This window comes from Mobula hypostoma, chromosome 3 (assembly GCF_963921235.1).
Source record: "Mobula hypostoma chromosome 3, sMobHyp1.1, whole genome shotgun sequence".
NCBI classification, from domain to species: domain Eukaryota; kingdom Metazoa; phylum Chordata; class Chondrichthyes; order Myliobatiformes; family Myliobatidae; genus Mobula; species Mobula hypostoma.
Window position 1 is genome coordinate 102,939,364 of NC_086099.1, and position 14,481 is coordinate 102,953,844.

Below are 14,481 nucleotides of genomic sequence, written 5' to 3' on the forward strand. Positions count from 1 at the left end.
CACCCAAATGCCTTCAACATTTGGCCCGTTGTTAGCCACCAGACGACTGGAAGGTGGCTAATGTCATTCCATTTGTTCAGGAAGGGTAGTAAGGTCAAACCAGGGAACCACAGGCTGGAAGCCTGACTCTAATTGTAGGGAAGTTACTGGACGGAATTCTAAGGGACAAAATCTACAACTGCTTAAATAATCAAGGCCTAATCAAGAGTCAGCATAGTTTTGAGCATGGGAGGTCATGTCTGAGGTATCCTCGAGTTTTCAAAGAGGGAAATAAGGGGAGTTTTCAAAGAGGGAACGAAGATGAAGGTAGGGCAGGGGACGTTATCTATATACATATCATTTCATACAGTCACGCATGGCAGGCTGATCTCATGTGATTCAGAGGGAACTAGTGAGGTGGATTTAGAATTGGCAGGGGCTGATGGTAGAAGGCTGATTTGCTGACTGGTGGCCTGTGACTAATTGAGTGCTCAGAGGTCACCATTGGAATCTCTGTTGTTCAATTATTTATGAAAATAATTTAGATAATAATGTACATGGCATGGTTAGCAAGTTTGCTACTAAATTAGGGGGCTTTGTTGATAGTGAAGCGGGTTATAATGAATTACAAAGATATTTTGATCATTTAGCAAATTAGTTGAGGAATGGCAAATGGATTTTTAACTTGGTTAAGAGTAAGATTATGGATTCTGGAGAGTTAAACAAGGGTAGGACTTGCACAGTGAATAGTAGGGCATTGATGAGTTTTGTGGAACAAAGGGACTCAGGAGTACAAGTACAGAGTTCACTGAAAGAGACTACACATGTAAGCAGGCTGGTGAAGAAAGCATTTAGCATGATGGCCTTCATCCATCAGGATATCAAGTTTAGGAGTAGGGGATTCACGTCATTGTTCAGGACCCACTTGGAGTATTGCGTACAGTTTTGGTCAGCCCATTATTGGAAAGAGATTGCCAAGCTGGAGACAGTACAGAAGAGATTTACAAAGATGCTGCCTGGACTCGAGGGACTGAGTTATAGGGAGAGATTGGTCATACTGAATCCTTATTCCATGCAGTGCAAGAGGATGAGAGGCAACCTCAGACATTTATAAAAATTTGAAGGATATAGGTAATATGGATGATCATAGTCTTTCACTCTGGGTTGTGGAGTCCAAAACTAGAGGGCACAGATACAAGAGGGAAGAGATTTAATAGAGAGCTGAGACGTAACCTCTGTACAAAAGGCAGTAGATACTGGAATGAGTTGCCAGGGAAAGTGGTCGAGTCAGGTACAATTCCATCATTTCAGAGGTATTTGAATAGGTACATAGAGGGGAGGGGGTTTGTAGGGTTATGGGCTGAAAGTGAACTAGGACTACCATGGAGATTGCTGTATTTGGCATGGACCAGTTGGGCCAAAGAGCCTGTGTGCTATATTACTCCAGGGCTCGATAACACTTGCCTGCTGAGAACTGTAGGCCACGGTTGATTGATAATCGTGGTGATTCATTCTTCTGCTTTAAAATGAAGAACTCCATTTTCCCATTTTCTGTGTACAGGCCGTCGGTAAAGGAGAAGTGGACTTCATCTGACTTCACGTTGCTTCCATCGTGGGTGTAAACAATTAACTCATCTAGCACATCCTGGTACGTGAAGGAGGAACCTTGTGTCAGCACACGGCCATTTTCCAGAGGCTCCGTATAAAATTGTCTTTTCCGAAGTTTGCCTGTTTCATTTAATTAATATGTCAATAAGCTATTCAAACAGAACATGCTTCATGTATTAAAAACAATTAAGAATATTACAGCATCATAAATAGTTGAATGGCCAAAGTCCGTGACAAACGACAATGTGATATACCCATGATTGCTCATGCAAAACATTGTTAATTGTATTCATGCTTAATTGGAAATCAATACACAAAGGTCAGGCATTACAAAGCCTATTATTCCAGGTGGAACTCATTTAGCTTTTAGTCAAAATTGCTTTTGGGTAGCACCTTGAACAGTAACCAGTGTTCCAAGTTAATTTATAGATTGAAATAAACTACAGAAAGTTATAAACTCAGTCAGCTCCATCATGGGTACTAGCCTCCTCAACACCTGGGACATCTTTAAAGAGCAATGGCCTCAAAAAGGCAGCTTCCATCATCAAGGAACCCCATCAACCATGACCTGCCCTCTTCTCATTGCTACCATCAAGGAGGTGGTACAGGAGTCAGTAAGCACACATTCAATGATTCAGGAACAGACTTGTCCCCCCTGCCATCAGATCCCTTCTTGCTGCAATACATTATAAAAAACTGAATTGCAATGTACTGCTACTGTATAACAGAGGTCACCATACATGTCAGTGTTAATAAACCTGATCCTAATTCTGCATTTTAAAGAGCAAACTGCAAAAAAAAAAAACAGGAGTGGCCACTTAGAAAAACTGATGGGGTTTGAAGCCATCACTAAAGTGTAGGAAACAACAGGAATTCTGCAGATGCTGGAAATTCAAGCAACATACATCAAAGTTGCTGGTGAACGCAGCAGGCCAAGCAGCATCTATAGGAAGAGGCGCAGTCGACGTTTCAGGCCGAGACCCTTCGTCAGGACTAACTAAAGTGTAGGAACTTGGTTTAAAGGGATAGGATTTTACAGAGTAAGATCTAGGCAGATGAAGCTTTTCTGTCAAAGGTTTTAAATCTTGAGTGCCTGTCATATCCCTCATCTTCTCCCCAAGGACTTACCATGGCTGGGCTTCTTGGTCACTCTGAACACCAGTTCATCCTCAGGTGTATCCAGATCAATCAGACTAAGGGAGGTGTTTCTGATCACAACACCCGTTCCTTTCTTTACTTGCACAGCTTCAACAGTCATACTTGGAGGTTCACCTTTCTTCTGCTGGAGACAGAAAACCAGGGAGAAATGTACTCATGATGAAGAATAACGAACATTTCATTGAACCACGTACTGGGAAACCTCAATTAAGAGCCCAGCAAATCAATGTGCTCTTTTTACTGTGAAATTAAACAAAGGCTCATGTGTACATAAGAGAAACATGTGAGGCAAGGGTCCATAGTAGACCCAAAAAAGCATTTGCTTTAGAGTTGTACAGTGGAAAAATGTCTCCACTGACATTTCTGATCCACATATGCTTCTCTCAGCCTTTCTTCATCTAAAACAGCTAGATATCCTTTCTATTTCTTTCCCTTTGAAGTACTGGTCTTCCTTTCAGTTACTTGGCCCTAAATGGCAGTTAGCTCACATACTCAAGTTGACTCCACAGAATTCTATACACTTAAAAAATGTTCTCCTGAATTACCTATTGGCTTTACAAGTGGATTGCTCAAGATTATGGGTTTTTTTTGGGCATGTGCCTGCGTGCGTACCAGCCTGTGCGTGTGTCCATGAAGGTCTTTTTCATGGCTTTTTACAAGGCGCAGGGGGTGGGAGGGGGGGCCATTTCTCACACAGACATTTTCGCAATATTTTCCCTTTATTTTACGAGGTCGAGTTGCGATCTCGACCCTCAACCTGGGCATGGATGGGAAGCATACTCGGGAGCAGACCTGACCCGACCGCTCCCGGGTCCAGCACCAATGTCATTTTGCCACCAGCCGGCCCCAAGTTTATGACTTCTTGTTTGGACATTCTACAAGTAGTGCAAGTCTAATTATCACCTGCCCCCCCTTTCCTCTATTCGGGACTCTGACCTTTTAATTCTACTCATCTACTTATCACTTCCTCCAGGTCCCTTCTTCCTTCCCTTTCTCCTCTGGTCCTCTCTCCTCTCCTATCAGATTCTTTCTTCTCCAGCTTTGACCTTTCCCGCCCAAAAACAAGAAAAAATTCTGCAGATGCTGGAAATCCAAGCAACATACACAAAATGCTGGAAGAACTCAACAGGCCAGGCAGCATCTATGGAAAAGAGTACAGTCACCATTTTGGGATGAGACCCTTAAGGACTGGAGATTTTCCCCTTCTCCTGCCCTGCATCTCTTTCACCATTTAGATTAGATTAAATTTTATTGTCATTGTGCTGAGTACAGATACAAAGCCAATGAAATTTAACTTCCCAGCTCTTTACTTCATCTCTTCCCCCCATCCCAGTTTCACCTATCAACATGTTTCTTCCTCCCCTCCCCCCCTTACTCTGACTCCACATCTTTTATTCCTCCAGTCCTGATGGAAGGTCTTGGCCCGACAAGTCAACTATTAATTCATTTCCATAGATGCTGCCTGACCTGCTGAGCTCCTCCAGCCTTTTGTGTGTGGTACTTTTCCAACTCACCCATTACCTTCCAGCTTGCCTCCTTCCCCTCCTCCTGCCTTTTTAAGTCTAGCATCTTCACCCTTCCTTCTCAGTCCCGAAGAAGAGTCTCAGCCTGAAACGTCAACTATTAATTCATTTCCATAGACGCTGCCTGACCTGCTGAGTTCCTCCAGTATTTTGTGGGTGTCACACTACAAAATATCCGTCTTCACATTCACAAGACATACTCATAATGTTAATAATTTCCGCATGGTCATCAGTAGGCCTTTATCCTTCTAGCGATCATACACCTGTCTTTTTCAAACTAACAATCTCTTTATATCATTGTCAATCCCCTCCATCATTTCTGTTATGTGTGCTTTTAGTAGATAAAAACATGAATATTTTCTGCATCACACAAATTTTTCACTCAATGAAGCAGAAAGTGCATTGAGGTGGCCTGCTGCTAACTAGCCTTTTGCAGCATACTAGTTCTTAGAGCGCACTGTGTCCCTGGTATAGTCTCCCAGTGTGGCTGTGGGGTAGGGGTACGTGCACCTACAGATTTAGAAGAACCCACCCCAAATTAGTTCCAAGCCCAGAGTCCAAGGGGTCAGGACTGGCTGAGACAGACTCCTTTCAGAAAAACTGAGGCTTCATATATGCTAGGTAAGTCTGCCGCAGCTCAATTTCCAGGCTAATAGTTCCATATACAATGGGATGTAAATTACGAGCCCAAACCAAGTACAACCATACTGGCATGTTAACTTTAGACCCTGAAGTAAGAGTGTTCTATGTCACACCCTCCTGGTGCCTGCTTCCTCATTCAGTATTGGCTGCTTTTTAACATTAGCACTGCCATCCTGCATAACCCCAGTTCCCTTGATTCACCTTTAATTTTATTTAAGGCCAGACTTTCAGTCTTGAGTTTAGGACCCTGCAGTGACTGGCTGCAAAATTTGCTTCAACAGAAACAAACTTGTCTCATTGTGTTTGAGATACAAATACTTGAGATCCTTTACCATAATGATAATGTTGAAGTGGCACTTAATATTATGTGTTTTTAAATCATATTTCACCTCCAGACAGATGGACTAATCTTGTACGTCATAGTCCTGCAACTTCAAAGTCCATTTTCAAGTGCTATCCATTAGGCCCACGTTAGCTTTAACTGCATGAAACCACATTAGATTCTTATGAGAATTAAATTAATTAAATCACTGACACTTCACACCTAGCACACACTGACAATGGACATTACCCCAGAAACAGCCATGTCATAATAACGGGCCATACTCTTCCTTAAAATGTTAAAGATTACCAATTCCATCCCATTTTATTTTGAGTTAAATAACTAACATTAGATTCTGAATTACAGGAAGAGATACAGTCGACGTTTCGGGCCAAGACCCTTTGTCAGGACTGACTGAAAGAACAGCTAGTAAGAGATTTGAAATCACTACTCTCTACACCTATGAATGTGTGGCTAGGCACAGCTCAAACACGGTCTACAAATTTGCCAATGACACAACCTTTGCTGGCAGAATTTCAGACGGTGATGAGGAGCCATACAGGGACAGCAGGCTGACTGGTGGCTCAATAAACATGCCCTCAATGTCAGTAAGACCAAGGAATTGATTGTGGACTTTAGGAAAGGGGAATCTAGGGAACACACATCAGTTCTCATCGCGGGATCAGAAGTGGAAAGGGTGAGCAGTTTCATGTTCCTGGGTGTTAACAAATCTTATAATCTATCCAAAGCCCATCATATTGATGCAATTGTAAAGAAAACATGACAGCGGCTATATTTCATTAAGAGTTTGAGGAGATTTGGTACGTCACCAAAGACGCTCGCAAAATTTCTACAGATATACCATGGCGAGCATTCTATCCAGTTGCATCACCATCTGGTGTGGAACGGCCACTGTATAGGGTTGGAAAAAGCTGAGGAAACTGCAGGCTCAGCCAGCTCCACTGTGGGCACCAGCCTCCCCTGCATCAAGGACACCTTCAAAGGGCGATGCCTCAGCAAGACGCAGCCATCGTGAAGGAACCCCATCACCCAGAACATGCCCTCATCTCATTGCTACCAAGGTGGTGGTACTGGAGCCTGAAAACACATACTCAATGGTTCAGGAACAGCCTCTTCCCCTCCGCCATCAAATTCCTAAATAGACAATGAACCCACTGTTTTTATTGCCCGCTACCTCACCATTTTTCCCCCTCTTAATTTTTTTATATATATAACTATGTATTGAACTGTACTGCTGATGCAAAACAGATTTCATGACATATGCCAAATATATTAAGTCTGAATTTGAACTGTTTCTGATCATATCAGACATTCCAAAATGATTGAAACAGATTTAATTTAAATAACAAAAAAAATACAATTAAAATATACAGTTGCAGTTTATCAAAAATATTAATACTAACTACAATTAAAAAGTAAATCACAGGTTCTCAATCCTTCAAGTTGAAGAGCACGATACAATACCTCCCATGCGCATGAGTGAATGCAGTTCCAGCTAATCTGAAGTGCACACTGGCTTTCACGTGTACCATCACAAAATGCACTGTAATTACTTAACTGACCGAACTTGTGAGTTCTATCACCAACAGGCACATAGGAACACTACTACTTCCCCTCCAAGACACTCAGCAGACTGATTGAGAAACATATCACTGATCTATCATTGTCAATGAATCTAAACTTGGAACTCCATTCCCAACATTACTTTAAAGGTAAAATCACCAGAAGAATGGCAGTAGTACAAAAACCCACCATGGCCTTCTCAAGGGCAATTTGAGATGAGCAAGCATTGCTGGGCTTGTCAGCACTGCCTGGATCCAATCAATAAATCAATAGATAGATAGATAGGCAGATGGCTCGTTGAGAATCACTTCACCTGCATTAGTTTGACTTTATTTGCTTGAGGTTATACTTACAGTAAATTCACCCCTGGGATTAACATGTGGTGAGTGGTTCTTGCTACCAGTGATGGTAATGGTAAATATTTGGTTGTCAAGACGGTAATTATCAACATCATAGACGGCAAAGTGGAATATATCAGTTACAGGTTGATTGTTGGCATCGTAGTCGGTAGTGTATCTGTTTAAATAAGGCACAAGTTAGGCAGATAGCAAATATGGGCAAGCATTTGGATTAAACAATAATTGTCAATTACTTTCCAATATATGCTAAAAATATCACTCAGCACTCCACTGTATGATATATAGTTATATACCAAGTCTAATCGCAATTAAAATAATTATGAAACAATAATTCATGCTTGAAATCAATAACTGATATTCAATAATGCATTGGTTTAACATAATTTTACTAGCAAAATAAAACCTAAAATGCCCATTTGAAATCAAACCAGAAGTCCATAACACAGAAAAACCTTAAAATACAGTAAGTTCTGTGTACCACCCTCTTTTACAGAACTTAAAAAGCTAACCAAAGCATAGAGTCATAGGAATTGAATATTGTGTTGAAATGGTCCCCTATTCCTGATTGGTAATGAACTGTACTAATTGCCTTTGTTGTGGCAAGTTTACACTTCCAGCTAACTAATGTGATTACAGCCAATGATAACCACACAGCTGCATGCCATGCCAAGGAGGAGGTACAATGTGGAGTAGGACAAACTCACAGAATTCAGTGGGCGAGATAACAGTCAATGTCAGTTGTCAGTCCAAAGGCTATAGTTATGCTACAATTCTAGCGAGATCACAGCAAAAACCAGTGTCAGGAAATCTATCCCTTCACTATGAAGTCATACCAGGTACATGGTCTCAGTGGACCAGAGGTGGTATGGGTCATACAATATACAGTACTGAAAGTGGTATAAACTACATTTACAATAACTGACCACAGAGCTTTATTACTGGTTATCAGATCTATCCACACTATCCTTTGGCCTAACAATCACATACTTACAGTTACTGATTGCAACATTTCCACAGTAAATCAACCCATCTTGCTCAGGCACAAGTTAGTCTAATGCTGAGACATGTCCTTATATACCCCCTCAAGTGAGCAGAGCATGGGTGGGGCTTAATGCTCAATCTTAATTGCCTATCCTTGATTGGTTAGTTTGAATTGGCCTTGTTCTGATTGGTCAATTTTTTAGGCTAAACCCTCTTTAGGTATGTGAGGTATTAGACTGAAGTTATCTCTACACTCTTAGAACCTATGTCTAGTGAGTTCTTAATCTTTCTCGTAGGCACTTTCTTTCTTGTCAAGGATGTTAGTCTCATCAAACCTTGGTCTATATGAGCAAGATAGGCAGTGTTCAGTGGTCGCACTTCATTCTACTCTCAAGTTTTTTAAGGTACTCTTATGTTCAGCTACCATGGTCCTTCAAGGGCCTTCCAGTCTCACCAATAAATATACTCTTTGGCATGGTGATAGAGGTATGGAACGCACAACTCCCTGACACAGTTCTTTGGGTCTTCCAGGTGCCAATTTGCTTTCCCTTTTTGTAATTATGTCCACTCTTTTTGCAATTAACGGGACACCATATATTTGGCAAATTCATCTTAGCTTTTCAGTTAAGCTGCCACTGTATGGCACAATAACCAATCAGAACAAAGCTAATTCAAACTAACCAATCAGGAATAGAAACATAGAAAACCTACAGCACACTACAGGCCCTCCGGCCCACAAAGTTGTGCCAAACATGTCCCTACCTTAGAAATTACTAGGCTTACCTATAGGCCTCTATTTTTCAAAGCTCCATGTACCTATCCAATAAGTCTCTAAAAAGACCTTATCATCTCTGCCTCCACCACCGTTGCCAGCAGCCCATTTCACGCACTCACCACTCTGAATAAAAAAAATTACCCCTGACATCTCCTCTGTACCTACACAACAGCACCTTAAACCTGTGTCCTTTTGTGGCAACCATTTCAGCCCTAGGAAAAAGCCTCTGACTATCCACATGATCAATGCCTCTCATCATCTTATACAACTCTATCAGGTCACCTCTCATCCTCCGTTGCTCTAAGGAGAAAAGGCTGAGTTCACTGAACCTATTCTCATAAGGCATGCTCCCCAATCCAGGCAAAATCCTTGTAAATCTCCTCTGCACCCTTTCTATGGTTTCCACATCCTTCCTGTAGTGAGGTGACCAGAACTGAGCACAGTACTCCAAATGGAGTCTGACCAGGGTCCTATATAGCTGCAACATTACCTCTTGGCTCCTAAATTCAATTCCACGATTGATGAAAGCTAATACACCGTATGCCTTCTTAACCACAGAGTCAACCTGCGCAGCTGCTTTGAGCGTCCTATGGACTTGGACCCCAAGATCCCTCTGATCCTCCACACTGCCAAGAGTCTTACCATTAATACTATATTCTGCCATCATATCTGACCTACCAAAATGAACTACCTCACACTTATCTGGTTGAACTCCATCTGCCACTTCTCAGCCCAGTTTTGCATCCTAGCAATGTCCCGCTGTAACCTCTGACAGCCCTCCACACTATCCACAACACCTCCAACCTTTATGTCGTCAGCAAACTTACTAACCCATCCCTCCACTTCCTCATCCAGGTCATTTATAAAAATCATGAACAGTAAGGGTCCCTGAGGCACACCACTGGTCACCGTCCTCCATGCAGAATATGACCCGTCTACAGCCACTCTTTGCCTCCTGTGGGCAAGCCAGTTCTGGGTCCACAAAGGAATGTCCCCTTGGATCTCATGCCTCCTTACTTTCTCAATAAGCCTTGCATGGGGTACCTTATCAAATGCCTTCATCAATGTACTTAGTCACAGCCTCAAAAAATTCTATCAGGCTCGTAAGGCATGACCTGCCCTTGACAAAGCCATGCTGACCATTCCTAATATCATACCTCTCCAAATGTTCATAAATCCTGCCTGTCAGGATCTTCTCCATCAACTTACCAACCACTGAGGTAAGACTCACTGGTCTATAATTTCCTGGGCTATCTCTACTCCCTTTCTTGAATAAAGGAACAACATCCGCAACCCTCCAATCCACTGGAACCTCTCCTGTCCCCATTGATGATGCAAAGATCATCGTCAGAGGCTCAGCAATCTCCTCTCTTGCCTCCCACAGTAGCCTGGGGTACATCTCATCCGGTCCCGGCAACCTATCCAACTTGATGCCTTCCAAAAGCTCCAGCACATCCTCTTTCTTAATATCTACATGCTCAAGCTTTTCAGTCTGCTGCAAGGCATCACTACAATCACCAAGATCATTTTCCATAGTGAATACTGAAGTAAAGTATCCATTAAGTACCTCAAGCAACACACATCAAAGTTGCTGGTGAACGCAGCAGGCCAAGCAGCATCTATAGGAAGAGGCGCAGTCGACGTTTCAGGCCGAGACCCTTCGTCAGGACTAACTGAAGGAAGAGTGAGTAAGGGATTTGAAAGCTGGAGGGGGAGGGGGAGATGCAAAATGATAGGAGAAGACAGGAGGGGGAGGGATAGAGCCGAGAGCTGGACAGGTGATAGGCAAAAGGGGATACGAGAGGATCATGGGACAGGAGGTCCGGGAAGAAAGACGGGGGGGGGGTGGTGACCCAGAGGATGGGCAAGAGGTATATTCAGAGGGACAGAGGGAGAAAAAGGAGAGTGAGAGAAAGAATGTGTGCATAAAAATGAGTAACAGATGGGGTACGAGGGGGAGGTGGGGCCTAGTGGAAGTTAGAGAAGTCAATGTTCATGCCATCAGGTTGGAGGCTACCCAGACGGAATATAAGGTGTTGTTCCTCCAACCTGAGTGTGGCTTCATCTTTACAGTAGAGGAGGCCGTGGATAGACATGTCAGAATGGGAATGGGATGTGGAATTAAAATGTGTGGCCACTGGGAGATCCTGCTTTCTCTGGTGGACAGAGCGTAGATGTTCAGCAAAGCGGTCTCCCAGTCTGCGTCAGGTCTCACCAATATATAAAAGGCCACATTGGGAGCACCGGACGCAGTATATCACCCCAGTCGACTCACAGGTGAAGTGATGCCTCACCTGGAAGGACTGTTTGGGGCCCTGAATGGTGGTAAGGGAGGAAGTGTAAGGGCATGTGTAGCACTTGTTCCGCTCACACGGATAAGTGCCAGGAGGGAGATCAGTGGGGAGGGATGGGGGGGACGAATACACAAGGGAGTTGTGTAGGGAGCGATCCCTGCGGAATGCAGAGAGGGGGGGGAGGGAAAGATATGCTTAGTGGTGGGATCCCGTTGGAAGTGGCGGAAGTTACGGAGAATAATATGTTGGACCCGGAGGCTGGTGGGGTGGTAGGTGAGGACCAGGGGAACCCTATTCCTAGTGGGGTGGCGGGAGGATGGAGTGAGAGCAGATGTACGTGAAATGGGGGAGATGCGTTTAAGAGCAGAGTTGATAGTGGAGGAAGGGAAGCCCCTTTCTTTAAAAAATGAAGACATCTCCCTCGTCCTAGAATGAAAAGCCTCATCCTGAGAGCAGATGCGGCGGAGACGGAGGAATTGCGAGAAGGGGATGGCGTTTTTGCAAGAGACAGGTGAGGCATCACTTCACCTGTGAGTCGACTGGGGTGATATACTGCGTCCGGTGCTCCCAATGTGGCCTTTTATATATTGGTGAGACCCGACGCAGACTGGGAGACCGCTTTGCTGAACATCTACGCTCTGTCCACCAGAGAAAGCAGGATCTCCCAGTGGCCACACATTTTAATTCCACATCCCATTCCCATTCTGACATGTCTATCCACGGCCTCCTCTACTGTAAAGATGAAGCCACACTCAGGTTGGAGGAACAACACCTTATATTCCGTCTGGGTAGCCTCCAACCTGATGGCATGAACATTGACTTCTCTAACTTCCACTAGGCCCCACCTCCCCCTCGTACCCCATCTGTTACTCATTTTTATGCACACATTCTTTCTCTCACTCTCCTTTTTCTCCCTCTGTCCCTCTGAATATACCTCTTGCCCATCCTCTGGGTCACCACCCCCCCCCGTCTTTCTTCCCGGACCTCCTGTCCCATGATCCTCTCGTATCCCCTTTTGCCAATCACCTGTCCAGCTCTCGGCTCTATCCCTCCCCCTCCTGTCTTCTCCTATCATTTTGCATCTCCCCCTCCCCCTCCAGCTTTCAAATCCCTTACTCACTCTTCCTTCAGTTAGTCCTGACGAAGGGTCTCGGCCTGAAACGTCGACTGCGCCTCTTCCTATAGATGCTGCTTGGCCTGCTGCGTTCACCAGCAACTTTGATGTGTGTTGCTTGAATTTCCAGCATCTGCAGAATTCCTGTTGTTTGCATTAAGTACCTCTGCTATTTCCTCCGGTTCCATACATACTTTCCCACTGTCTTATCTGATAGGTCCTACTCTTTCACGCCTTATCCTCCTGCTCTTCACATACTTGTAGAATGCCTTGGGGTCTTCCTTAATTCTGCCCACCAAGGCCTTCTCATGGCCCCTTCTGGCTCTCCTAATTTCCTTCTTAAGCTCCTTCCTATTAGCCTTATAATCTTCTAGATCTCTAACATTACCTAAGCTCTCTGAACCTTTTGTAAGCTTTTCTTTTCTTCTTGACTAGAGTTATTAAAGCTTTTGTACACCACAGTTCCTGTACCCTACCATAACTTCCCTGTCTCATTGGAACATACCTACACAGAACTCCACACAAATATCCCCTGAACATTTGCCACATTTCCTCTGTAATTTTCCCTGAGAACGTCTGTTTCTAATTTAAGCTTCCAACTTCCTGCCTGATAGCCTCATAATTCCCCTTACTCCAATTAAACACTTTTCTAACTTGTCTGTTCCTATCTCTCTCCAATGCTAATGTAAAGGAGATAGAATTATGTTCACCCTCTCCAAGATGCTCTCCCACTGAGAGACCTGACACCTGACCAGGTTCATTTCCCAATACCAGATCAAGTACAGCCTCTCCTCTTGTAGGCTTATCTATATATAGTGTCAAGGAACCTTCCTGAACACACCCAACAAACTCCATCCCATCTAAACCCCTTGCTCTAGGGAGATGCCAATCGATATTTGGGGAATTAAAATCTCCCATCACGACAACTCTGTTATTATTACACCTTTCCAGGATCTGTTTCCCTATCTGCTCCTCGATATCCCTGTTACTATGGGGCGGCCTATAACAATCACCCAGTAAAGTTATTGACCCCTTCCTGTTCCTAACCTCCACCCACAGAGACTCTGTAGACAATCCCTCCATGACGTCCACCTTTTCTGCAGCCGTGACACTATCTCTGATCAACAGTGCCACGCCCCCATCTCTTTTGCCTCCTTCCCTGTCCTTTCTGAAATATCTAAAACCGGCACTTGAAGTAACCATTCCTGTCCCTGAGCCATCCAAGTCTCTGTAATGGCCACCACATTGTATCTCCAAGTACTGATCCACGCTCTAAACTTTGTTCACAACACTCCTTGCGTTAAAATAGACACACCTCAAACCTTCGGTCTGAGTGTGTCCCTTTTCTATCACCTGCCTATCCTCCCTCTCATACTGTCTACTTTGTGAGTCAATCGCCTCTTACCCAGTCTCTTCAGTTCAGTTCCCACCCCACAACAATTCTAGTTCTCCTCAGTAGCCTTAGCAAACCTCCCCGCCAGGATATTGGTCCCCCTGGGATTCAAGTGCCACCCATCCTTTTTGTACAGGTCACACCTGCCCCAGAAGAGGTCCCAATGATCCAGAAATCTGAATCCTTGCCCCCTGCTCCAATTCCTCTGTCACACATTTATCCTCCACCTCATTCTATTCCTACTCTCATTGTCGCGTGGCACAGGCAGTAATCCCGAGATTACCTTTGCAGTCTTGCTTCTCAACTTCCTTCCTAACTCCCAACTAATAGGCAGTTCAGATCCAGCCAATCAGAACTGAGCATTAAGCCCCACCTTTGCCCTGTTCACTCAAGAGGGTATTTAAGGAGGTGTCTCTAGGGGGGACTTGTCATTTGATTAACTTGTGCTTGAGGATGGCAGTTTGGTTTACAGTTGGAAGTATGTGACTGTTAACACCATAGTATGGATAGACTATATTTACAGTACATCAGCAGCAAGAGATTTACTGGCAGTAACTTCCGCCTGTGTGGTAGAAGCTATTGTGCGTATGTAATATCAGTGATATTTGAATAATGTAAATATATTTTGATTTAGCATTATTTAAATAATTCATTATGGGTTATATGTATAATTACATGAATTGCATAGCATGAGTGTGCCTCTCTTAAAATAAGCATGAAGTTAGACCTGTATTTAAGATTCCTGTGTA

At 43.8% G+C, this 14,481-nt stretch overlaps 1 protein-coding gene across 5 annotated transcripts in view; it reads right to left on the bottom strand.

The window, feature by feature from the left end:
- The window catches only part of fras1 (Fraser extracellular matrix complex subunit 1), a 594,524-nt gene that overhangs the window by 136,858 nt on the left and 443,185 nt on the right, over positions 1 to 14,481 (bottom strand). For all 5 annotated transcript variants that reach the window (XM_063043539.1, XM_063043540.1, XM_063043536.1 and 2 more), the window contains 3 exons: positions 7,170 to 7,332; positions 2,716 to 2,869; positions 1,444 to 1,707 (listed from right to left, as the gene is read on the bottom strand). In XM_063043539.1, the coding sequence (XP_062899609.1) occupies positions 1,444 to 1,707; positions 2,716 to 2,869; positions 7,170 to 7,332 (581 nt within the window). The remainder of the gene's footprint in view (positions 1 to 1,443; positions 1,708 to 2,715; positions 2,870 to 7,169; positions 7,333 to 14,481) is intronic.